At 50.5% G+C, this 25,978-nt stretch overlaps 1 protein-coding gene across 8 annotated transcripts in view; it reads left to right on the top strand.

Moving 5' to 3' along the window:
* TEAD1 (TEA domain transcription factor 1) overlaps positions 1 to 25,978 on the top strand; it is a 281,212-nt gene that overhangs the window by 226,398 nt on the left and 28,836 nt on the right. For 7 of the 8 annotated variants that reach the window (XM_062196484.1, XM_062196483.1, XM_062196477.1 and 4 more), the window contains 4 exons: positions 171 to 217; positions 999 to 1,060; positions 2,023 to 2,147; positions 18,171 to 18,344. In XM_062196484.1, coding sequence (XP_062052468.1) covers positions 171 to 217; positions 999 to 1,060; positions 2,023 to 2,147; positions 18,171 to 18,344 — 408 coding nt within the window. The remainder of the gene's footprint in view (positions 1 to 170; positions 218 to 998; positions 1,061 to 2,022; positions 2,148 to 18,170; positions 18,345 to 25,978) is intronic. The other variant, XM_062196482.1, reaches the window with a different exon arrangement.

Here is a 25,978-nt window from a genome sequence, read left to right as displayed (position 1 = left end):
GGGCTGTGAACTCTGCACAGTGCTGACCACATAGTACTTGGGAAGAAGGTTCTGCAGCTGGCGGGTGATCAGGACGTGCCTTCCTTGTCATAGGCTGCTGTGTGTAGACACCCCGAATTGTGCTTCCAAGTGAGCTCAGAATCCTGAAGCCTCTGTGTTTTGCCTTCCAGTTCTGGCCGGGAATGATACAAACAGGGCAGCCAGGATCCTCGCAAGAGTAAGTCTGAGAAGGGGCTGGCACCAACCACAGCTCCCTGCCCGGGACACATATCTCCCAGGGCCACACTGTCTCGGGGCCCTGGGCTCCCTAAAGTCATCCCTTCCTTGCCATCTACTGAGGCCAGTGGCCTCTTGGGTCTGAAAGAGGCAGAAGCACCTCTCTCCCACCCTAAGGATGAGCGATTGTCCAGCAAGAAACCAGAAGTGGAACCCTGTACCCTCGTGACTTTGGGGGCCAGAGCCTGGAGCCAGAGAGAGTACTGGAGGCCATCCTACAGCCCAGTTCATTCTGGCTTTCCTGGGATGGGGGTTGGGGGTGGGGCTAGCCTTGGGGCAAGAGAAGCAACATCAGTAAACCAGAAGATGAATACAATTTGGGGATAACAGAGAGGAGATCCTACTTACGTGTTCTCAAAAGAACTTGAACTACTTGGCTTAGGGAAGGAGAGCCCAAAGCATGTCCCAGACCTTGCGTGGGAATGGTGGTCCCTGACCTCAGTCTTTGCAGGGATGAGAAGAGAGGTTCAGAGGCAGATGTCACAGCTCATGGACTCGGGCTGACATCTGTTCAGCTTGTCCTGCTGAACTGGCACGAGGCTCATGCATGCATGGGCCCTAGCACCCTCCCGCAGCTGGAGAGAATGAGTGCCTCTGTCTTGGCATAGCTCGGCCTGGGATGTGCTACCCGCTGTGGCCAGGGACCCGTCCGGGGGCAGGGGTGCTGAGAAGCCGAGCACAGGCAGTCCCAGTTTCTGACCCTATCACCTCTCTGTCCCTAGCGTCAAGCCCTTCGTGCAGCAGGCCTACCCCATCCAGCCAGCAGTCACGGCGCCCATTCCAGGTGAGTGTCCCTGGATGGCCCCTTGCAGCTGACAGCCAGGCCTGCTCATCTCAGTCACAGACATCATCTCCCCTCACTGCCAAAGCATGGGTGCCCCCCCACCTCAAGGAAAAGGTTAGCCTGAAGCTCAGGAGTCACAGGGGTGTCCCCTGCTAGGTGCTGGCTCCCCTCAGTCATCTCCCAAGACTGTCAACGGGACAGGAAGTCTGATCACTTTCACTTAGGACACTGGGTCATCCTTGCTCAGGGGAGTTGCTGGGACCCGTTCCTCCTCGGAATGTGGCCAGATTGGGCAGACTGGGTCCTGAGGGTGGACGGGGTTCAGGGCACGCTTTCTTAGATGAGTGCATTTCCTTTCCTAGTACCTTTCTTTAAAGGAGAGTTTCCATGGAAGCCCCCTAAAGCAGGAAACACGAATCCGGCTGGCCCACCTGTCGCCCACCCCCACCTACACACACTCAAGTTGAAATGCTGAAAGCGTGGTATAAAGATCGTTCCTCTCCGTTGCTGATGCCCCAAGCTGAACAAGCATTCACACACTACCCTTGGCTCCAGGACCACGGAGCATTCTGAGAGAGGGTTCCTTAGTGCTGGTGCCCAGGCTTAAGGAAGGGGATGGACACACACACAGGAAGTGCAGTGACCCATCGTGGTCTCACAGGAAGCCCGGAAGCATCCCCCCTTCTGACCATTTGCTTACCCTGGGCCTGGTCCCCAGCTGGCCCTTTTGTCCCGGATTAGCTGTCTTGTGTCAGCCCTCAACCTTGCTTGAAGGAGCTGTGTGCATTGGGCTGGCCCCTGTCTCTGATGTCCTCATCCAGAATCCTGCCCTTGGCTAGTGGAGTCCTCTGCAGGCGCTGGTGGAGAGGAAGCTGTTTGCCTCTCCTGCCGGGTCATCTGTTTTGCAGAGGACTGAGCAGGAGCGAATGGCCAGGTTTTGATGGTGATGGTTGTTCTTCCAGGGTTTGAGCCTGCATCAGCCCCAGCCCCCTCAGTCCCTGCCTGGCAAGGCCGCTCCATCGGCACAACCAAGCTTCGCCTGGTAGAATTCTCAGCTTTCCTCGAACAGCAGCGAGACCCAGACTCGGTGAGTGTCCTCAGAGATGCCTCTTGAATCCAGGGCTTGCTTCCTGTCCCTGTTCCCTCTCCTCTCCCCCTTCTTGCTCCTCTTTGGTCCTTTTTCTCTGCCCTCAGGCCTGACCAATGTCCTGGGTGAAAGAAGACCTGGGAAAGGAAAGCCGAGCAACCTTTGGCTCCCGTGTACCTTTGTTGGTGACTGTGCTGAGCTTTGGAGCTGGGGGTTTCTCTGCTCTGGACCGCAAGCTGCAGGGAATACTTGTGCTACAGCGAGGGCCCTTGGCTGGTGCTTGTGCTTAGTAAGCCCAACAACAGGCAACGTTTACTGAGCCTTGCCACAGGGCTGGTCTTGTGCAAAGGTATTTAGATAGTCGATCACATCTTGTCCTCATGAGAACCCTATGGGGTAGGTGCTCTTGCACAAATGAGGAAGCAGACATGTCCACCCCTTCCTCATAGTCACGCAGTCAGTATCTAGTGGATTAGAGATCAGGCTCGAGTCTTTAATACTACAACTGGCCTGAGCACTCAGCCATTATTCTATACTGCTTTTCTGGGTCTGTGCTTTGTCAAGATAGCAAGTTGTTACCTTCTTCAGGAGAAAAACAAAGTGGCACTTCAACAGCTTGCCGTATCGTGCAGTGCATTATAATGTCATAAATTCCAGTAACGTTGGCATTCGGACTCTGTTTGTCATTTTCTTCTCTTCTGTCTCCCCCGCCCCATCTTGTACCCAGCAGCCCATTGTTTCTCTGCCAGACCCTGTCCTTCCCTGTACATATGTGATCCTCCCTTCTTCCCCAGCCAGCAGGCCCCATACCCTTTCCTCACACCCACTCCTTGGCTGTGAGTGTGAATGTTACGTCTGTGTGTGGGTGAGCTTGAGGCAGATACTGAAGGAATCCTGCATTGGTCCTTGGGATCCTCACCAGCTCCTTCCACATGCTCCATCTCCCTTGCCCCCCATCTCCGAGGTTCCCAGATCCTGGGCTCACTGGCTGTGTGCAGCCTGCCTTGCTGCCCATCTGGTATCAGGAACATGTTCACAGTTTGCTGCAAACCTGCCGGGGTTCAGGGCAGTCGGAAGTGACCGCCCACGGGAGCCTGTGAGCTTTTGCTTGTTGTGAAGACTCCTTGAGTACACAGAGGAAGCACCTGGGCAGAGGGGCTTCAGCAGCCATCGCCCGAGTGGAGCAGGGGCACCTTCCGAGTGGTCCACGGGGGTCTCATGTCTGGTGAGCTCTGGGAGCTGGTAGAAAAAGAGCTGCTTCAGAATCAGGAAGGAAACAAGATGTAAAGTAGATCCTTGGGCCATCAGGGTAGGTGCAGGAGCATGAAGCTGTTGACACTAGGAAGGAAAGAGGGCCGAGTGGATCCTCTAGCGTGGCGAGTGGTTAAGACCTCTCATTTGGGGGCATTCAGAGAGAAACAGGATTTATGCCTGCTGTTTTTTTCTGAGAAGTTTGCATGTTTTTTGGCTGCAGCCTGGGCTTTGGCCAGGATAAGGTGTCTGTGTTTCCAGGACACCTGACTGTTTACAAAGTGCTTTATCACTGTTTCTGTGCCCAGAGAGCCCCACAAGAGGTTCTGTTTTCTCCATTTCACAGATGACGAAACTGAGGCCCAGACATTCGGTAGCTTACTTGGAATATGTAGCCACTAGGCAGAGGAACCAGAGGCTTAAATCTTCTATTTTGGTTTCCTCTTTTCATTGCTGTAAATCACTGGCTCCCCCTTTCAAGATCTGCTGGATTGGCTCTTCAGTCTGAATGTGTCCAGTGTGAGCAAATCTCTCTCTTCCTCTGCCTGTGCTCCAAGATAATGGAAAGCAAAAGCCCCAAGATGACTTTAGTTGTCCTGGCTGTAAGATTATAGAATTTTTTTTTTTTTTAATCACAACAGCAAAAAAACTGTTTGGTTAAAAAAAGACAGTGGTACCCCCTCATGATAACTGTGCTCTCCAGTTGTGAGCCTGTGAGGGCTCAGAATACTCTTTCTATCTTTGTGGGGCTCTTAGTGTTTGTTGGGCTCAGCATTTGGAAACCCTGGTAGGGTCTGTTCACTACATTCTGTTAGGTCTGGCTGTGCACCTTCACATGCAATGGTCTGGACAGAAGAGGGGCTCCCTGCAGTCCAACAGCCACAGTCCCTGCATTGTGGGGTTTAAGTGGGAGACGGATAGGAAATAAATACTCCCTACAAGTTCCTTGTGGGTGAGGAAGACTAGGGTGAGCAAGGGCACAGGGCAGGGGCTGCCTTGAGGAGGTGCCCCTTCACCTGAGGAGTGGAATGTCAGCCTGGGAAAGAACCAGGCAGAACGTTCCAGAGATGATGAGCCTGGAGTCTATAAGGCAGTAGATGACACTGGTGAATGTTTTGGTAAAGTCAGGGCCTGCCCAGTCCTGGCATCTGAATGGTTCAACTGGATTTGGCCTTTGATCTTTTTTTTTTTTTTTTTTTTTTTTTTTTTGACAGGCAGAGTGGACAGTGAGAGAGAGACAGAGAGAAAGGTCTTCCTTTACTGTTGGTTCACCCTTCAATGGCTGGCGTGCTGTGGCCGGCGCACCGCGCTGATCTGAAGCCAGGAGCCAGGTGCTTCTCCTGGTCTCCCATGCGGGTGCAGGGCCCAAGGACCTGGGCCATCCTCCACTGCACTCCCGTGGCCTTTGATCTTTAAAGAAATCAGATCAGACCCAACACATGACTTCAAAGGCCCTGGTGGCAATCAACCGCCTTGGGTCCTTTGGGAAAATAATTATATTCCAGGGGCTTTGAGTTGGGGGCTGGGAGAAATTGAACTTCATTCCACGAGGACCTTTTGAGCCCCTCCTTTGGCTGCCCCAGGTAAAGGTGATAGCAACTCAGCAGCAGAGGCAACAAAGTCCCTGCCCTCGTGGAGCCCACCTGGTGGTGGAGGTGCCAGACAAGCGCAGTCTGCCAGGGATTTCAAACGCTTGTGCAGAGTCACAGCCTCCCTCGCAACTGAGTTACTCGCTCTTAGAGTAAAATGTGAATTCTAGCTGGTAATAATACCCTCTATCACATAGGTGGTTATTTTTGGCTTGTTTGATGCTATTAAATGCCGTCTATCTGATACTCCCGGCCACTGTATCACTGTTATGAAATTATCTTGCTATGACCTCAGTCTCAATTGCTGATGCTGCTTCTCGTATGCCAATGCTATGAGCACTCATTTTGCAATTAAACACAAATGAATTGAGCATGTACAGATGAATACAAAGCAGATTGTGAATAGGGTATGTAGTTGGTTTTAGTGCAAATGTGAGGACCTGAAGGATGGTTCTTGTGCTAGAGGAAAAAAAAAATGGTGGTTGACTAATTGGAAAGGGGAAGAACTAACAAAATTATTTAAGGCATTTGACAGTGTCTCAAGGACCAGCCTCTCAAATTATGTAATGGGTGCTTTACTGGGCAAACACAAGCTGTTCTTGCCACCAGTGTAATGGTACTTCAGGACTAAGGTTATGCTGAAAAATGTGTAGAATGTGGATGGTTTCTTTGGCTTTGACTTTTTGTGAATACTTAGACTTTAATTTTACTGTACAGATATTTTTGTTGAATGGTGGGAAAACTAAAGTCATGTAAAATAGGGCTAGAGTTAGGATTAGGGCTACGGCTAGGGTTAGTTCTAATAAATTTGGATGTACCATACTTAAAATTCAAAATCCACCATTGAACATATTAATTTGATAAGGAATGCAACAAAGTGGCTAATAGCAAAAGGGCCCTAGACAAATTCAGCTTTTAGATTTTCCAAGTCTTTACTAGGTGCAGACGTGTACAGATAGCTCCCCCTACTCTGTAGTGGCTCATTGCAATGATGGGCTTCTAAGACACATTTAGAACAGATCTTATAGGTAGGCAGTGCTAACCAAGATAAACAAATTCAGTAGCCAGGTGCAGTGATAACTGGTTTTCATTCGTGATTTCTTTCATCTTTAAAACAGCTCTCTGAAGTAGGTGGGTATCTTCCCCTCTACAGGTGAGGTTCGGAGAGATTGCTGTCTAGACAGTGGCAGGTGCCAGCTCTGAGGCCCTGGCTACTGGTACCATGTCCCGTGAGGACATACCTGGGTGGCAGTACAGCCAAGAGCCTCAGTCTAGGGCTGCCTCCTTTAGTACTAGCATTTCTTTTTAAATTAATTTTATCTTCATTGGAAAGCAGACACATACATACTAAGAGAGAGACCTTCTACTGGGTCACTCCCCAAATGCATGCAACAGTTGGTGCTGGGCCAGCCCAAATCCAGGAGCCAGGAATGCCATCCAGGTCTCCCACATGGGTGTTAGGAACTCAACCACTTAAGCTATATCACCTGCTGCTTCCGAAGGTGCCCCCTTAACAGGAAGTTAGAACTGGGAGCACAGCTGGAAACTCCAAACCAGGCACTCTGACAGAGATACAGCCATCCCAAGCAGGGTCTTTGGTTTTGTTTTAAGATTTATTTATTTATTTGATGGTCAGAGTTACGGAGACAGTGGAAGAGACAGGGAGAGAGGTCTTCCATCTGCTGGTATGCTTCCCAGATGGCCACACTGACCAGGGCTTGGCCAGGCTAAAGCCAGGTCTCCCACAAGGGTGCAGGAATCCAGGGACTTGAACCATCTTCTACTGTGATCCCAAACATGTTAGCAAGGAGCTGAATCAGAAGTGGAGAAGCTGGGACCCACACCCATATGGACCCACACCCAGCACACCTATGGGATGCCGCTGCTGCAGGCTGCGGCTTAACCCACTGTGCTACAGTGCCAGCCAGTCTCCTCCATCTCCCCCAAAAACAGAGGGTCTTAAGTACTGTGCCAAACCCCTACCCCAGACCAGCACTTTCTGGAAATAAACATTTTGACTTACCATCTATGACATCATTGCCATCACTAAAGGATTCTTCACAATTGTGAAGTGGTGATGGCCAACACTTAGCTTTTCTGTGTGCCAACCGTATGCATTACCTAACATAGTCCTTATGGAGTAGTTTGCTGGTATTAGTCAGCCAGCTAACCTTGGAAATGAGATCTATGTCGGCTGACTCCACGTCCTGAGATTGTGACCAAAAGGCTGTATGCTCCATTTGTAATCGATGAGTAGCTTGTTTTTGTAGCCCAAGGGCTGTAAAGAGCTAATGGAAGAATAATCAGGTGGATGGGCGCCCCCTGCTGGCTGTGCCTCATGGGTACACAGGGGAAGTTGGTGGTTGTTTATGTTGGTGGAGGACCAGCAAGTCCGTCCCTCTGTTACCTTTGGCTCTACTGGAAGCTAAGAGAAAAACAGCAGAAGATGAAAAAGGAAGGAAGAGTCTAAAAAACAAAGACTACTTTAGAAGTGGTTAGTAACGCTTGGAAGTAGACTTTCTACCTAATTTCAGCGTTGCCTATCGAAGGACTTCACGTGCTAAGTACGAGATCCTGCACCCACGGTGGGCCATTTAAAAGGGCCTTGCCTGGAATCAGGGCCCTGCTTCTGAATGTAGAGTTCTGCAGTTTCTGCTTTATACACTGGAAAGTCTAGCCCTGGGAGTGTAGGCTCACTCCTATCTGGGCCTGGGGAGTGGTCTTACTGATGAAGCCCAGAGCAGCCCACCCCCTCCTCCTGGGTGTGGGGAGGGCATAGCAGGTCCCTGCAGCCCCCACAGCGCAGCCACATCCTGTTACACAGCTGGCAAGCCGCTGACTATGCACACTCCTTGGGCTCCAGTTGCACATTTAATGTCCAAATGCTGGCACGGGCAGGAGCCCTGAGCAGGAGGCGTGCATGAAGGGCTTGCTTAGGCAGGAGTTACACACTGCAGAAGGGAATACTAGGGGCGAGGAGATTGTTCCCTATAGAGTTTGAAGAACCCACAGAAGAAAAGTTCCATGGTGTGGTACAGGAAAGGCAGCTCGGCTCAGTGTCAGAAACCCATTCGACTGTTGCACTCCTTGGCATGTTGGTGGTGTGAGTGCCCCAGCACACAGCAAGACAAGCTCCGGGTGCCAGGCCCTTTGACACAGGTACTGTGACTGTGCCCCATCTGTACGTCAAGCCCTGGTGCCTGAGAAATGTTAGGTAACAGATCAAGAACCTCTGCCAGGATCTGTGGCCGTGCCAAGGTTTGACTCACCCTGTACCCTTCACACTGGACTTCTGAAGAAATAAAGACATTATTCAGAAGGGAAAACAGCCACTTCCAACATGTGAGCCCCGAGCGAGGCCCTTCACATTGGGTAGAGAGCCGGCCTGAGCTGTGTCGTGGTTCCTTTTCCAGCCCCTGGCTCTGTGATGCCTCTCAGGCTGGGGAAAGGAGGGAAGAGAAGCCAGGAGCGCTCGCAGCTGTGTTTCCCAGCAAGCCCTGGTGATGTCATCGTCTGCTGGAGCAAGGGGACTGGCCTCTGAATTCTCACCGCTGAGTGAGATTTGCAGCAAATAAATGACTTCCTAGCTCTGCCTCTTTCCAGTCTGTAAAGTGGGTGTAGCAGGATCACTCGCCTGTGTTACTGTGGTAGTTACATTCAGTGCTGTCCTTAGACGAACTGAGCACTCCACGACATTTTAAAAAGATTCGTTTGTTTTTTTGAAAGGCAGAGTGAGAGAGAGAGATTCCCATCAGCTGATTTCAACCCTCCTCAAAAGGCCACAACAGCCAGGTCTGGGCCAGGCCGTAGCCAGGAGCTAGGAACTCCATCCCGGTCTCCCACATGTGTGGAAGGGACCCAAGCACTGCTGCTTTCCCAGGCACATCAGCAGAGGGCTGGATAGGAAGGGCAGCAGCTAGGACTTGAACTGGCACCCCATATGGGGTGCTAGCCCTGAAAGCCACGGTTCCACTCCTGAGTAATGCAGGAAGTTGAATTAGAGACCTGGACAGGACAGGCTTAGAATGTGTCAGTGGGTGGTTTGGACCTTGTTGAAATTCTAGAGGGAGCCAGCATCTTTTCAAATTTGTTTTTTGTGTAGATAGTGAATTTGCAGGTCAGAAGTCCACAGGCATAAACCAAAGGGAGGGGAGATGTTTCCTCTTTCTCATTCCTATGCTGCCCCTAAGTAGGTAAGCATTGCTGTTACATTCTTCTGACTCTAGAGATTGGCATGCACGTGCAGTCTGAGTGTGTGTTCTGTGTTTCGGAAGAGGCTGTGATGCCAGGGCTGCGGCAGGTCTGAGGACGGGCCCAAGGCAGGGGAGCAGAGTTGCTGAGCCAGGTGATGGGTGATGGCAGACACACCCGGGCAGGAGTTGGGCTGGGCCTGGGGTGATGGGGAATGGTACTAGAGAGAAATGTGCGGATAAAATTAAATGGCTCTGGGGATTAATTAGCTGTGAGTGGAAGAGTATGGGTGGAAATGACTGAGCTTTTGAGACTGGCAAAGCTGATGTAATTCAAAGAGGCTTGATACAGAGGAGGAAGCAGGATTGCTGAGAACCGCTTCGGCGAGCCTGCCGCTCCTCCCGCTAGATAGAAGTGTGGAAATTGGCGTTGGACACAGAGGGGCTTGGGCAGTTTAAGAAATCAGCCCAGAATTTAGCTAGCAGAGGGTGGGTTTGGCTATTAGAACATTTTCTGTATGAGTCCAATGGCTCATGGAATTTAGGGGAAGGTAACCACAATAATCGTCCTTCAGGGCCTCGCCATGCATCCTCTGAGGGTGGGTGAGAGACTGCTGTCTCCCCCACTGCCCGGGGAGTGCAGAAGGCAGGGGCTGTTGCCACCTCTCAAATGGACACTTGGAGAAGGAGGGAAGTCAGGACGCCCGATTTGGACTCCACGGGCGGCAGATTTCCTGGAAGGTGGTCCCCACTTGGGTGAGGGCAGCACCTGACTGAGGAGGCAAGAAGTTCTCGTATTTATTTCCTGGGGCCTCCTGGACGCAGGGGTGAGAGCCAGCAATCCCGTTGCCTAAGGGAATTGCCTTCTCCCTTCTTGGGGGTGGCCAGGCCTCTGGTTGAGGCTGCACAAAAGTTCCACAGATGCGCCCTGCAGGTGGTGCACATGAAACAGTATTCCTTTCCATAAAACCATTGGTTAAAAGTAGGCCCAAGGATGATTAGTTTTCATACCTTCATGGCTGCTTCCAAAGGCCTGAATTCACAGATCAAAATGCCTGTGTCAGACCACAGGTCCTGACTGTGGCTTGCTAAACAGAACCTGAGCATCCCTGAGGAAGTGACTCGGGCGAGGTCTGTGGAAGAGAATGGGGAGGATGGTTGTGTCAGCCAGGAATGACGTCTCTAGTCCTTACTGCTTTGAGGGTCCTGGCCTGAGTCCTGAGCAGGCTGGAGAGGGGCACCGGGTATCCCTGGGGACACTTCGGAACCCATGGTGGCTACTGAGGCAAAGACCGCCTGGGCAGACGTGGTTCAGACTGGTCCCCTGACTCAGGCTTGCTGAGGATGTCATGTTAGCCAGCAGAGCAGCCTCCGTGCAGCTCACTGTGGCCTGCACAGAGCCTGCACCACGGCCCCTGCCGATGAGCGGGCCAGCTGTCGTCCCTGTGGGATAAGCAGCTGGCCCCAGGCCACACAGCTCAAAAATGGCCGAGTTCTAACCTGTATGTCCTTAACGTGCTTAGAACAAATGGTCAGGAAGTACAGGTGGCCCTCTCGGTTCCTGGAGGAAGGCTGCGGTTAGTTGTGTCCAGCTTGGGAGTGTCTCCCAGGCATTCCTCATCTCTCTGACCAAGCATTGTCTTGCAGTCCGAAGCAGGAGGTGAGGTGTCTTCCGGGGGCGGGGGGGGGTGTGTGTGTGTTCAGTGCAGTGTGGTCCCCTGCACCCCTGCAAGGTTGCTGAGTTGTGCCGAGGGCTTGGCCCCGCACACACACCCCTGCAGCAGCAGCCTGTGCGCTGGATGCTTCTGAGCTGCTCGGGGTGGGGGGTGGGGTTGTCGCCCTCCCTCTTGCTCACCACCTGGGGCTGAGGCCATTGAGAGCACATGGAAACCTGGGTTAACAGATACTTCCCAGAGGCCCAGCCAGGCTCCATCTGCTGCCCATGGCAGGTCTGCACCCCACATGCCTGCCTTCCCACTGGCTGCCCCTCCGCTCAGCCTCAGTGCGAGTCTGTGAGGGAGACTCAGCCCCATTGGGGAGATGCTGGTGACCGTGGGAGGCAGGGTCCGTGCATCCTGTTCCTCCTTTCCAATCATGCCTCCTCCTGGGAGGAGCACAGGGCCAGGGCTGCAGCGGCACATGGAGGCCAGGTAGCTAGAGCGAGGCTGGTGCCCTGAAAAGCATCCTGTTCCTCCTTTCCAATCATGCCTCCTCCTGGGAGGAGCACAGGGCCAGGGCTGCAGCGGTGCATGGAGGCCAGGTAGCTAGAGCGAGGCTGGTGCCCTGAAAAGCTATCGAGGACTGGACTCACTGCAGATTCCCTCTCCCAGAGGCCAGGCCCCCTTCCCTGCCCGCTGCCAGGGATGGGGCCCTGAATATGGAGATCACCTTCTAGACCTGGCTTCACAGCCATTTCCTGTCCCTGCTGGGCCCAGGGACCTTCACCGGCTGCCCTGAGGGTAGCTGGACACAGTCTGGGCAGGAACGTGACAGGAAGCAAATGCAGGTGATTTGTCCTTGTCCTGTTGCAACTTGTACATTAGAATCCCTTGACGTGAGTTATTTGTCTTGGTTTCTTTAAATTCCTAAATGGATTATAATTTTTCACTTGGTATTACTTGACAGCAGTCATTTTTCAGGGCTTTTTTTTTTTTTTAACTACGTTCTTCAGATACTTGAAATTTTTAGAAGGAGGTTAGGGCAAGAGTGCCACCTTCGGGTCAGATGGTGCAGTGCAGGGGCGGGTCCATGGAGGACTGGACAAAATCTTTCTCTGGCACATCACAGGTCCCTAGCATAGGATGTCCAGGCGTGTGAATTCAGAGAAGAGGACCCCGGCGCCCACCTGGGGAGGTTATGCTGTTGTCTGGCCCACAGTGATAGGCAACCTCCAAGCCTCCCCCAGCCCCCGTCCATGGATGAGATTGGAGGACAGGTTTTGAGCTTCAGAGCCGGGGTTCAGGGTCGGGGGTCTGGGTAGAGTGCGGGGAAGGTGGAGGCCACGTCCCACAAGCCTCTGCCCCGGTCACCCTCCACTCCAGAAATCGCCCTTTCATGTCTGCAGTCTTCCTCCCTCATGTAAGTGTCAGTATTTCCGTTTCATTGTGTCAGAGGAACAGCACTGATTCAGAGTCTCTTGTTCCAAGCACAGAGGGGAAACCGCAGTGATAGCGGATTGCACGGTTAGATGCGCTGTGCCTTATCTCACTTAATCTTCCTGGCACTCACTCCTGTGAAGTAGGTGCTGGCATCTCCCTGGTGTCACTGCTGTGGAGACTGCCACGGAGAGGGCTGAAGGCACCTGACCAGGATGTCTCAGCCAAGAAGAGGCCTCAGCACCAAGCCTCAGGAAAGGTCCCGGCTGCGTGCACCTCACTCCCTTCTGCAGCCTCCCTAAGCCGAGAGCCACAAAGGGGAGCCAGGGACTAGTGGCATAGTGTGGCAGGAGGGAAGTGGGCTGCTGAGTCTGTAGGAGCGTGTTCACCAGCGGCAGCTGCGATGCCTGGTAACAGGAGAGGCTACAGCAATAGAAGGAGCAGACGAGCGATCCCCCACGGCACAGCCGAAGCCTGTGTGCCATGATTGCATCCGGTGCTGCCGGGCTGCCGGGCCTTCTGCATCCAGGGAGCTTGGGTGGGGGCGGCAGCTTCACCCCATGAGTGGAGGGCTCTGCTGCTGTCCAGCTGTCCCATTTGAATTGTAGGAAAGCCGTGCAGCCTGACCCCCGGCCCTGTAGGATCCAGGGAACTTGTGACCCGTGTAGGAGAAATATCCTGAAGGCCTGTTTGGTTTCCTTTTCGAGTTCTTTCTCCGTGGAGTTTGAGGATAGTTTTTGTGGGGCTGTGGTTTTACTTAATGAAACCATCCCTGTGCCGCGTGTGCAGACCACATAGAGCCCGGTGAGCGAGAGGGAAAGCCACAGTCTGCTGCACCTCAGGGCCAGCTGCCTGCAGCCCCTTCAGGCACTTCTTTGTGTCCCTAAATAGCATGCTTTGCCTGTGTATCTCCCAGCGCCAATTTTAGACATCACCTATTGGCTTCTTCCTGCGGACAACTAGGATTTAGCTCTCTAAATTTAGCACGCACCCTCCCCCTTCACTCTTCCAGCTCCCTTAGTGGGGTTGTGTCTTCATTTTTGGCTTAATTAACATCTGGTATTTGTATTATAAACCTGTGGAAATTTTGAACACAACAAGTGTGATATTAAGCCTCTTTTTTAAAAAAGATTTTTATTTTTGTTTGAAAGGCAGAGTTACAGAGAAAGAGGGACAGAGAAAGAGGTCTTCTGTCTGCTGGTTCACTCCCCAAATGGCTGCAATGGCCAGGGCTGGGCCAGGTCAAAGCCAGGAATGTGGATCTCCATCTGGGTCTGCCATGCAGGTAGCAGAGACTCAAACACTGCGGCCATCATGTGCTGCCTTCCAGGAGCATTAGAGGGGGCTAGATCAAAAGTAGAGCAGCCAGGACTAGAACCAGAGTTCACATGGGATGCCAGTGTTGGCAATGGCTTCACCCCACTGCACCCAAATGCTGGCCCTGTAGTTGCAGCTATTGTGGCAATAAGCTGGCTGTATATAGTCATGCTGTAGATTCTCTGAAGATGAGCACTCTGTTTTGCTGGCTCATGGATTTCGTGGACCTCCTGTAGTGCCTGACATTTCCTCAATAATAGGTGTGCTTATTTGCTCTTCTAAAACCATATGCAGAGTGAGCACCTTTTCTGTGGCTGCCCTAGGTGCGTTGATGACCAGCTGTGCCTCTGCTGAGTGCTGAGGGGACTTTGGGTACTTGAGCGAGTCACCGTTAACCTCTGCTTTCGATCTGGAGATCTCATGTTGGCGCAGGCTTGTGACACATGGACACTCTGGCTGTGTCCACCATTCTCGGGCCCCAGCAGCTGTTTTCTGCCCTTAGGTAGACTTGCCCTTGTTAGTTTTGCTTGTGTGTGCTCCCTTAATTCTGGAGAAGGCCCCACTGCTGGAGAGAAAGTGGGATTTCTTTGGGAAGTCAGGAGACAAGTCACCCTAGCCTTCTTACCTTATAAGGAGACCTGGCAGGATGGGACATAGTCGGAGCCTCACCAAATGGCTTTTGGAGTTTTAGTTTCATTAAACTTGACCCCAGACATAACGGATTTCTTCATTTTGGCCTTCTGGATTTGGGCACATAGGAACTCCTGACCTGCCCAGGTTGTTAAGGGGAGAGGGAGTCCTGTTTGTTTCAGAGCGTGGTCTCCAGGACACCTTCTTGGGTCCTTTGTATTCTTAGAAACCAAGTCACCTCTTGGCAGGACGGAGGCCACTCAGATGCCGGCGGTCGGGGTTTGCTTTCAGGTCGCCAGCCCTGGAGGGGCGGTGCCCAATTTCCTCTGGCGAAGACACTCTGCCCCTTTTCTGCTCACTGCAGCCGCTCGGGCCCAGAGGTACCTTCCTCAAAATAGAAACGTTTGAGGACTCTGGGTCGGTTTTCTCTCAGCTTGTGTTTCCTTCTCTGCAGAGTGATTTAATGAAGTCCACCCCACAGAGTGGTCACGAGGCAAGGATCACCTGAGACCATGCGTTTGGAAAGCACCTTGCTGGCTGTGCTCAGGGCGCAGGGGAGCGGCCTGCCACATCCCTGCCATGGGGATTTGGACAATCACACAGCTCCACAACTTGCTCCCAGGCCTCGGCTTATCTGTGTTTATTTTTTCTTTGCTAGGCAGGAGGGGCAGCTAAAGCAGGAAGTTTCTTTTGCTTCTACCCTAGGATCTAGTTAATCTCACGTGAGAATAACCCCAACAATAGCGATCTTAGCAGCTACCATTTACTGAACACTTCTTATCTGCCAGGCCCTCTGCCAAGCTCCTTCTCTCCATGCTATTTCCTTTAGTCTCCGGAACAGTTCTGTAATACAGGAGTTTCATCCCCGTTGAACATAGGAGAACACTGAGGCTTCAGGTTCGTGTCTGGCTCCAGAGTCTCGTGACTCGCCATCAATGCCTTTGCTCTGCCGGTGTCCCGTGGGGAAGTGTGGCACTGTTTACTGTAACCTTCCTGACCCATTGACAGGTAGAGGTTAGAGCCACGGTCCCTGAGTTCCAGCAGTGCCAGGCTGGGGCGTTTCAGTGTCACAGCTTCCTGACTCCCCCCCAGCCCCTGCCTGGCCATGGCACACCTGGTGAGGCAGCAAGGGGAGTGAGCTCGACTGGGAGTGTGGCGTCGGTTCCCCTGGGGCTGCGGGGCTGCTGCGCTCCATTGCTTCCCTGGAGCTCACTGCCTCTGGGAGGCAGGACTGGTGAAAACCACACCTCCCAGAGCGGAGCCAGGCTCCGGAGCCGGGTGCAGGCAGAGGTTACTAAGCAAGGTGGGATGGAAGGACAGACAGACGCCCTGGCTTCTGGGTGGTGAAGGAGTGACTCCTCTCACCCTTAGCCCCTGAGGGGTGTTCCCCGTACCCTCCTTCTCACCTTTGATGGCTTGTACACCAGCGTCTGCGCCCCTAGCCCCGCCGTCTGATTTCTCTCCATCCATTCCTGAGACTGGAAGCTCCTTAGCAGTTGCACATCACATGCATTTCTGGGGGCTTTTGTTTGTATATTATTGAAAAGAAGATGCAGCCAAAGATATTGACCCTCCCCACTCCCCTCTCCCCCCATGCCTTACCTCCACAACACAATGGCTTTTTTCTTTTTTTAAACTTGCATTCCTTCCGGTACACACTGAGTTTCCTACAGTGGTTCACAGATTCTCAGTGGGATCCGAAGTCCACCAGGCAAGTAGTCCATGAGCTGGGGCCAAGCAGGTACTTAAGAGGCTCTGGTTTGTCATTTCCCTTCATACCTGTTGGCATTTTTGAAACCTCAATAGAGATGTCACTCTGATGTGGAGCAGTGGCAGGCTTGGCCCGCTTCCAGAAGATGCCAGCCCCCTCTGGCTCTGCAGCACTGGCATCAGGTGGGGGTCTGACCTCCTGTCTTGCGGTGTCCTGGCCAGTGACCCACAGCATGGGGAGTAGATCATGGGACGGACGAGGGGACTTCAAATATGCCTGGAAAAATGGCGTGAAAAAATAAATTTTTTGTTGCAAAATTCTTTTTGAAATCCATGTGTCATTTTTTCAAAATATGCATTTTCTGTGAATTCTTTGGAGGCCCCTCATATTTATAACATTTTGTGACCATCTGAGTTTGGAAAATTATGGGTTATACCAAGTAAAAACATATTTTTTGTGGCAGTGCTTTTAACATGTTAATATTTACCATGACTCTTAGAAGGAAGATTTTATTTAAAAAACAAAAACAGGGATTGGCATTGTGGGGTAGCAGATAAAACCGCTGCCTGCAGTGCCAGCCTCCCATATGGACACCAGTTTGTGTCATAGCTACTCTACTTCCAATCTGGCTCCCTGCTTATGTGCCTGGGAAAAGAAGTGGAGGGTGGCCCAAGTGTTTGGGCCCCTGCCACCCACATGGGAGACCCAAATGAAGCTCCTGGCTCCTGGCTTCAACCTGGCCCAGCCCTGGCCATTGTAGCTATATGGGGAGTGAACCAGTGGATGAAAAATCTCTCCCTCTCTCTCTCTAACTGTGACTTTCAAATAATAATAATAAAAAAAAGCTAGCTTGTGCTGAGTGCTTACTCTTTGATGGGTCTCTGATAACTCTTGATATGCGGTTTGGAATTTATTTGAATTTAAAACGTGTAACAGTCCCATGAGAGAGCTACATCACTCCCAGTTTAGCACTCAGGGAGGCCCAGGCCCACGGTCATAGGCCATGTGCAGTGGGCGCAAAGTTCTGTGCTCAAGCAGGCTGAGGCCAGACCCCATATTCTAAACCAGTCATCACTTCAGAGGTCAGCCGTGAGCATGCCTTCTGGTAGTGGGCACTGCCCCTCGGATTAGCATTCACAAGAGCACGGCAGTTGGCAAATGGCTGACTTAAACTTGGAAAGTGAGTAGGGGCTGCTGGGTGCTCCAGGGGGACGTGGTTCCTCTTGCACCCCAGCTACCCTTGTCTCTGTCGCATTCCGTCGGCAGGAGAAGCAGGCTTGGAGGGGGTGGAGTCTAGGATCCAGACCGCTGCCTCTCAGACTTGCCTGCACGTTGGCTTTCCCCCAAGGAGCTGCAAACGTGACTGACGCCAGAGATGGCAGTTCCGTCCAGGTGGGGCCCAGGCTCTGGTGATTGTAAGTGCTCTCTGGCACTTCTGATAAAGCCAGGCTTGGAACCTTCAGACACGTTCCTTTCGGGTTCAATTATCACGGCTCACAGCAAAGCAAGGGAAGGCAGGCAGGCTGTTGTTGTGAGTCACACAGCGGCCTCACAGGGTTCGGGCTTTTCTGTTGCCTTTTTCATGAATGAGTGCATGTTCTTTCTCATCAGCCACGACTGGCCTTGTAGATCCTCTCTCTGATCTGTTGCTGACTATGCACTGTCAGCCTGGCATTGACCGGCCCCGGCCACAGGTTCAGCCTGGTTACCGAGGGGCCTGCTGACAAAGGCGCTGTCGGAAGGAGGAACGGCTACCACTTCGCCCAGGCCACGGCATCCGTGCTGTTGCTAGGGGAGCTGGAGCAAGAAGTGCATTCTGGGTGATAATGTTTGCTAACTGCACACATTTCTTATTGGGCTTTTGCTATCAATAATTGGCTCGGGAGAGTGTGGCTTCATTTTTAGTTGATTCAGGTGAAACTAGATAACAGAATTATCACTTGGTTTCCCATTTAGGAGATATAAGCTGTTGTTTTTTTCTGTCTGCAAAAATCCCTCTTTAAAAGGCATATGGGAAAATATTTACCCTTGTCCCTAAAAGACAATGGCTGTTTTAACCCCAATCTGTGGTGGCCTTTTTTTTTTCTTAAACATATTTGTCTTTTCAAAGGCACAGTCCCTAGGCTGCTCAAGGCGGAATTCGAGGATTTCAAGACGACTGCTCTTTGTTCCAGTGAAGACGGAAGAGCCTCAGGTTGATCGGGGTTTGTAATGGGAATGTTTCTGTTGGTTTCTTACAGTACAACAAACACCTCTTCGTGCACATTGGGCATGCCAACCATTCTTACAGTGACCCGTTGCTCGAATCAGTGGACATTCGTCAGATATATGACAAATTTCCTGAAAAGAAAGGTGGCTTAAAGGAGCTCTTTGGAAAGGGCCCTCAAAATGCCTTCTTCCTCGTAAAGTTCTGGGTGAGTAAGACACGGCTGTGATTTCCGGCACTGTTCTCTGAACGCAGCTCATTCGTGAGCGCCGTGTGGGGGCCCACTGGCTGCCAGCCCCGTGCCTCCATGCGGCATGTGCAGGCGGATGGAGCGTCCCTGCCGGAGGGCCAGGGGACTGGCGATCTCTCTGGGCTTCGGGGCTGGCTCACATAGACTCGCGTGGAGAACATGGGGCGCTCTCCCCTCTTCCCGTTTGTTTTCTGCTTCAGCGAAGCAGAGCGGCCGCTCCGTTCCACAGGGCCTAGAGCAGAGGTGCAGATGAAGTTGGATGCCGTACAGTTTTGTAAGCCTCATCCACTGCATATCCCATGCGTGCTTGGACGAGGGCTCCGGCAAATCCTCCAGGGCAGGGCTCTCAGAGGAGCTTCCCTGTTCTTTCCCACAGGTCCAGCTCGGCCAGGCGCTGCCGATGGCTCCAAACAGGCTGCAGTGGAACCTGTGTGTCAGGGAGGGAGTTACGGGGCCAGTGGAGACCAGACAGCCCACTAGCCCTGAGGATTTACAATTCCTCAATTTTTAAGAAGCAAAAAAGAGAATTGTTTTGAATGTGCAAGCCCCTGACGTGACCTGGTTGCAGGGCATGAGCCTCCTGGGTTCTGCCAGGCCCCCGCTGCCCCATCTGGCCATCCGTTGCCCTGCCTTAGCTATGGCTCCATGCACAGTTTTCCACTTAGGCCCCTCTCCCGCAGGTCTGGCTCCTCCTCTTCCTGTGACACAGTGGCTCCCGTGCTGTGGCTCCTTACTCATTTAAGCAGAACATTGATTTTTCTTTTACTCCCATTGCATTTTGCAGTTAATCAGCGTCCATGCTGTGCCATAATTATTTGGATGTGTGTCCCGCTCCCCTCTGGACTCTGTCCCCAGGGGATCTTATTCATTTGGTAGCTTCCATTTATTGAGTGCCTGCTGTGTGCTGGGAGCTGCCTTGAATGTCTTTCATCTGTTTCTGCTGGTCCTTGCAGTTTTCAGTGGCAATTGCCTCCCATCCAACTAGGAGAACAGACTCAGATTAGAAAGCCCAGGCGATGCTGCCTGTGGGTTGGGGACCTGGGGCTGGAGATCAGATCCATTCTGATTTGAATGCCTCCGCTCCATTTCCTGGCTGCTCAGTGCCCTGAGGACCTGGCCACAGGGTCGGCAACCTAAGCCCCACTGGATCTCTAACACCAAGAGAGTGCCCTCCACAAAAAAAGGCCAGCAACTGTGGGTACAAATGGTTGAGTTAAAGAAAAATTCATGCTTTAAATTCTCTAGGGGGGGATTTGCAAAGTAAATTTAGTTTAATTTCTTTTACCCTGCCATGGTAGCTCGATTTTATTTTCTCTGCCTTCTTATTGAAATTTGGATAGTGGAAGTAGCCTTCTACTTGAGTCAGTGTTTGTGGGGTCAGTACTGCATCTGAGCCTAGCCTTAGAAAGCAGCCCACAGTTGCTTTCCTGTTCTGAGTTGGTGGTTTGAATGGTAGTTGGGGGTTTGCTTACTCTATGAAAACACCACAGTTTTCAGAATGTGCCTGGGGATTCCTCAGAATCCTTTTAAAAAAAAAAAGAGTCATTTATTTATTTGAAAGGCAAAGTTACAGAGATGGAGGCAGAGAGAGAGGGTCTTCCATCTGCTGGTTCATTCCCAAATGGCTGCAACAGCTGGAGCTGGGCTGATCTAAGTTCGGGAGCAAGGAGCTTTATCCGGATCTCCCACATGGGTGCAGGGGTCCAAGGACTTGGACCATCTTCTACTGCTGTCCCAGGCCATAGCAGAGAGCTGGATTGGAAGTGGAGCAGCCAGGACTCAAATGGGAACCCATATGGGATGCCAGCACTGCAGTCGGTGGCTTTACCCACTATGCCACAGCACCAGCTCCATCAGGATTCCTTTAATGTGTTGATACAGTCAAAGCTGTTTCCATTAGAATCCTGAGCTAGAGTTTCCCGTTGTGCTCTGTTGGCACTTACACTGGTGGCACAAAAGCTAGGCGGTAGAACTGCTGACACCTAAGGAGTCAAGGCAGTGCCCTGCTGCTGACATACAGGCAGATAAAATATGGAAAGAACCTGTCAAGCCAACAGCATCCTTTAGGAATTCTGTCACTTCCTGCTCCCAGTGAGCCTGTCACATCGAGGGAAACACCTGGTGGCATTTGGTGCTGGCGATAAAACCCGACCTTAGAAATGGAAATGCAGATTTTGGGAAATCTGCATCCACCTCAGTGAACTTACCGCTTGCCAGTGCCTAAAATCTTTTCTGATGTGACCACGGAGATGCTAGCAGAGAGGGTTTGCTGTGCGCTTCACAGACCTGTGGGTCTTCCAGCATCAGAGTGTGAAAAATGTACTGTGTGGCCTCCGAATCTGCGCTGCAGTTACCTTGACGAAACTAGTCCCAGTTGTCCAGTGTCCAGAGAAAGTGACCACAGCCTGCTGAAGGGCTCATTGCAGAATGCAAGCAGCACTGCCCATCTCACTGTTTGTTAAAAAAATAGATATAGTAATGTTGAATTTTGACCAGAGATGTATATTAACGTGAGCTGCTTATTTTAAAAAAGTGAAATACCAAATATTTTTAAATGGTTTTGGTTTAAATTTCCAATACATGAAATTAAGGTAGATATAACCTGTAGTGAATGAAAGCTCTTGAGATCCTCAGACCTTTTAAAGCATTTACAGGGGTTCTGAAATCAAAGCATTTGAGAGTTGCTGTCATAAAGGAGATAAAAAGTGGCCGTTTGTCTAACTTAATTAAAAAATAATTAAAAATTATTGAATATGATTAAATCATTTTCAGTACTTTTCAATTAAATAGTAGTGGCTTTAATGATAATAAGATTTCTTATAATTAGCATTTGTTTGAATATAAAATGGTATAGAAAGTGCTTAGAAAGTTTTTTTAGTTTTTGTCTCCAAAATCACCCCTGTTTTACTCAGCAGATGATTTTAATAAATGCTTTCAGTGAAGGGACCCGCAGGCAGAAATCCCTGAATAATGAGGTCTAGATTGTAAATGTTTAGAATGTGGTGGCTAGTGTGAGATTCGCAAAGCTAGAAACAATTACTGAGATCAGATACTTGTTTATCAAATTAAGATTTGCAGAATTAAAATTGGGCACTTTATATGATTATGTAGAAAACATTAGTCCAGTATAATTATTGGGAGTACTTAACCTTTATAAAGAAATTCAGTCATAACTATGTTAAAAGAGGGAAGGCAATTTAAATTAGGTTTGCAATTTGAAATCTCGTTGGTTTCATTTAATGACTGTAGGAGCTGGCATTGTGGCTTATCAGGTTAAGCTGCTGCCTGCGATGCCAACATCCCATATGGATGCCGGTTCCAGTCCCAGCTGTTCCACTTCCAACCCAGCTTCCTAACATACCTGCAAAAGCAGTGGAAGATGGCCCAACTCCTATCAGGAGGTGCCTCCAGAGGGTATTTCTTAAGTAGGTTCTTCCCCTCTTCAGTTGGTTTTTTTTTTTTTTTAAGATTTATTTTATTTATTTGAAAGGCAGAGTGACAGAGAGAAGGGGAAAGACAGAGAGAAAGATCTTCCACCTGCAGGTTCACATCAAATGGCCTCAATAGCCAAGGTTGTGTCAGGCCGAAGTCAGTTGCCCAGAACTCCATCTGAGTCTCCCACATGGATAGCAGGGACCCAAGTACTTGGGCCCTCATTCCCCAGAACAGGGAGCTGGATTAGCATCCAGGACTTGAACCAGCCCTCTGATGTGGGATGCCCCTGCAACCACAGTGCCGGCTCTCTAGGTAGATTTAATACTCCTGTTGAAGTACCTTTTCTATTGGCGATCTGCTCAGCACTTGTTTTTGTATGGACTTGGTAAATTACAACAGAGACCCTATACCTAGTGCTTCTTCCCTTTTCTCCACACTTCAGTTTTCAGTCAGGCTGTCTCATAATTTACTTGATTAGGATGTCTGCCACTTCCAGCCTGGCCTTGGAGGTTGCTGTGGAAGAAGTACTGAGCGCTACCCATAGTACCTGCAATTTTACCCCCTCTGCAGGCCCCTCGGCTTTGTCAGTTTGTGGGGTTGGCCATGAGCCAAGTAGCAGTGTCCCCACTGGTTTCCAGGTGAATGGCTCTGACTGGTGGTCTAGGCCCCAGTGTGGAGATGAGCGGCAGGGCCCAGGATGCCAGTGCAGGTGCTTCCCCACATCATCCTTTTACAGTCTCTTGCACCCAAAAGCCCTTGAAAAAGGCTGTGTGTCTGTGAGCTGTTTTTAAAAAGAACCTTATCAAGGGATGCATTCTATCATGTGCATCAGAATGGTTGCAACTGGACGACATCGTGTTGAGTGAAATAAGTTGGACACAGAAAGACAAATACTGCATGTTTCCATTATCTGTGGGCATTAAAATTTTAAAAGATCAAAAAACAAAAAAAAAGAGAAATGCCTGTGTGTATCTGTTTTCCTGCCAACATAGTATTTGACCAAAGTTGGTTTTAAATCTTTGTCAAATTGTAAGAATGATATACTACTCTAGTTTTAATGAGCTGTGACTATTTTAAAATTTACAATATATAAGTGAAATAGACATCTTTTCATTTGATTAGTTTATAGGACTTGCCTATACTCCTCCTGAACTCCTCTTTTCACTTCTTGTTTTGAACTCTTAAATGTGTATTTATTTTTTTATTTGAAAGGCAGAGATAGACACTGAAAGAGATCTGAGAGACAACTACTTTTTTTTTTAATTTATTTGACAGGTAGAGTTATAGACAGTGAGAGAGAGAGAGACAGAGAAAGGTCTTCCTTCTGTTGGTGCACTCCCCAAATGGCCGATACAGCCGGCACTGCGCCAATCCGAAGCCAGGAGCTTCCTCCTGGTCTCCCATGTGGCTGCAGGGGCCCAAGCACCTGGGCCATCCTCCACTGCCCTTCCGGGCCACAGCAGAGAGCTGGACTAGAAGAGGAGCAGCCAGGACTAGAACCTGGCGCCCATATGGGATGCCGGCATTGCAGGCGGAGGATTAACCAAGTGAGCCACGGCGCTGGCCCCTGTTGAACTCTGTTAAATGTAATGAGACACTCATCCACCCGATCTCATTTTCATGTAGCTTTCATGAAAGTCTGAGACTACGTCTTCATCATACCAAGATTCCTCTGAAGAGGTACTGGCCACAATGCTGAAGAGCAGCCCATTGAAAGCAGTTTCTTTAGACCGGGCTTTCCCATCTGACCCTCCCAAGCACTGTTAGACACACGGAACTCTGAGGCTGTAAGGCAGGGGTGCCATCTGCACTTGTTAACTGCTTACATCCCAATTGTACTGGCTGGAGGAAAGGTCACTGGGTGGAAATGAACTCTGCTGCAAGCCACTGAAGCCTACCCACCTTCCAGCTCTGGGACTTCTCTGGCCACACCCAAGACCACTGCCTCCTTTATCTTAAGTTCACTGTGCCGTCACTGGCACCTGCACAACTAACTCAGTCCATTCATTCTGACGAGCAATTCCATTCCTAGGCAGCTACCCAAGAAAAATGACACCGTATGTCCATGCAGGGGCCTTGGCCATCCTCCCTTCTCAGGGTTTACACAGCCCCTGCTCACTGTTTCATAAGGGGAAAAAGGATGGTTGTTTTACAGCTGAGGAGTATTCAGTTGTAATTATACATAAGCCGTATTTTCTCTATCCATTCATCTGGTGCTGGACACCTTGGTTGATTCCTTACTTTGGCTAGTGTGAACAGTGCTGCTGTAAACTTGGTGGAGCAGGTATCTCTTTGTTACAATGTGTTCATGTCGTTCCGGTATCATAACTTACTTTCTTAACCTGTTTTTTTTAAAGGAAGAGAATTCCAGGTTACTTTGCTAGTAACAGTTGTGAAAAGATCTAAAACAGAAAGGGGAGCAAGTGATCTGGAAAGAGGGCCGTCTTTAGAAGATGCTTTCACTGTGTTAAAAGTGAAATCGTGTTTGTTTCACAGAATGACAGCCACTGTAAGTAAAAGAGCTGAGCTGTATTCAAGGAGAAACCGAGTGTACATGTGAAGCGGCAGAGTGGCCCCCCGTCCTTTCCCCTTTTGGGGTTTCACTCAGCCTCTTCGCGGTTGGATAGGACATGATGTGGATTGGAATTGTAGATTTGAGTCTGTCATCTGGAACCTGCTGCCCTTGCTGCTGCCTATTTGTGGGAGTCTATTTATGATTCCATAGCAGTGTGGAATCATTTGTTCCCCTTGTTTTCTACCGCTATCAGTAAGAAAGGACCTTTCAGCTGGGAAAGTTGTCCATTTCTCCCCACTTCTGTCTCTTCTCAAAATGTGCGAAGTTCTGAAGTTAACAGTGCAAATGATGGCCTGATAGAAGTAGAAGAACGATTAGCAAGAAATCGCACCATGTTCAGTGTGCCTGGGGGGCCAATACACGTTTAAATTTACTCAAGTAAACTGTGGTTTTATATGGTTACCTTCATCTCGTGAAAAATCATTGCTTGATAGGCAGGCCCTGCTGTTTCATGTACAGGAATAAAGGGGTCAGTACATACATTTGCACAGCCTTCCATTTGGCATGGAATTTCGTAAGAAAAATATCTGGAGCTGATACTCCCGTCCTGGCTGCTCCCTAGGATTGCTCTCTTCCTGTTTCCCCAGCTCTGGGTAGCCTTCCCAAAGGGAGCAGGGATTCCGTCGGTAGCCTTGATATATCCAGCAGTGCAATGCATGAAATGGCATCTCGAGTTTGTAGTTTTTAGTTTGTTGGCTGGAAAGTTCTTTGCTTCGAGTCAGTAAACAGTGGGAAGGAAACTGCTATACTCATTCACACAGTTAGTTCCAGTTAACACCTGACAGCTTGTTGAGGAGTCATTCCCAAAGAACTTGCAGGAGGAGGGAGAGGAGACCTCAGAACACACACCTGCTTCGTGTAGCCATCTCATCCCTCGAGTCTCTCGCTCGACACTCCTGGACCTCAACTCTGCTCCTGGAGAAATGGGAGACAGACAGGAGTCAGGGCCCTGGCTGGCAGACACAGAGCTGTTGGATGGCAGCACGGGACAGTAGGACTTGTGGTGGAGGTGTGTGCAAATGCTGCCTGGGGGCAGGGGGCAGCTTAGAACCCTTTTTGGAGCCGGCGCCGTGGCTCAACAGGCTAATCCTCCGCCTTGCGGCGCCGGCACACCGGGTTCTAGTCCCGGTTGCCCCTCTTCCAGGCCAGCTCTCTGCTGTGGCCAGGGAGTGCAGTGGAGGATGGCCCAAGTACTTGGGCCCTGCACCCCATGGGAGACCAGGAGAAGCACTGGCTCCTGCCATCGGAATAGCGCGGTGCGCCGGCCGCAGCGCGCTACCGCAGCGGCCATTGGAGGGTGAACCAACGGCAAAGGAAGACCTTTCTCTCTGTCTCTCTCTCTCTCACTGTCCACTCTGCCTGTCAAAAAAAAAAAAAAAAAAAAAAGAACCCTTTTTGCTTGAGGATATTCTGCAAAACCTATTCACAGCATTTGAACAGAATCTTGTTTTCATGTTTATTTATTCATTTTTACTTATTTGAAAGACAGAACAACAGAGATAGAGATCTCCCATCCACCAAATACCTGCAACAACCATGACTGAACCAGGCTGAATCCAGGAGCCAAAAACTCCATCTGGGT

The sequence above is a fragment of the Lepus europaeus genome, chromosome 7, assembly GCF_033115175.1.
Source record: "Lepus europaeus isolate LE1 chromosome 7, mLepTim1.pri, whole genome shotgun sequence".
Taxonomy (NCBI): Eukaryota; Metazoa; Chordata; class Mammalia; order Lagomorpha; family Leporidae; genus Lepus; species Lepus europaeus.
Note: the sequence above shows the minus strand (reverse complement) of the source record. Positions and strands in the feature narration are given on the sequence as shown.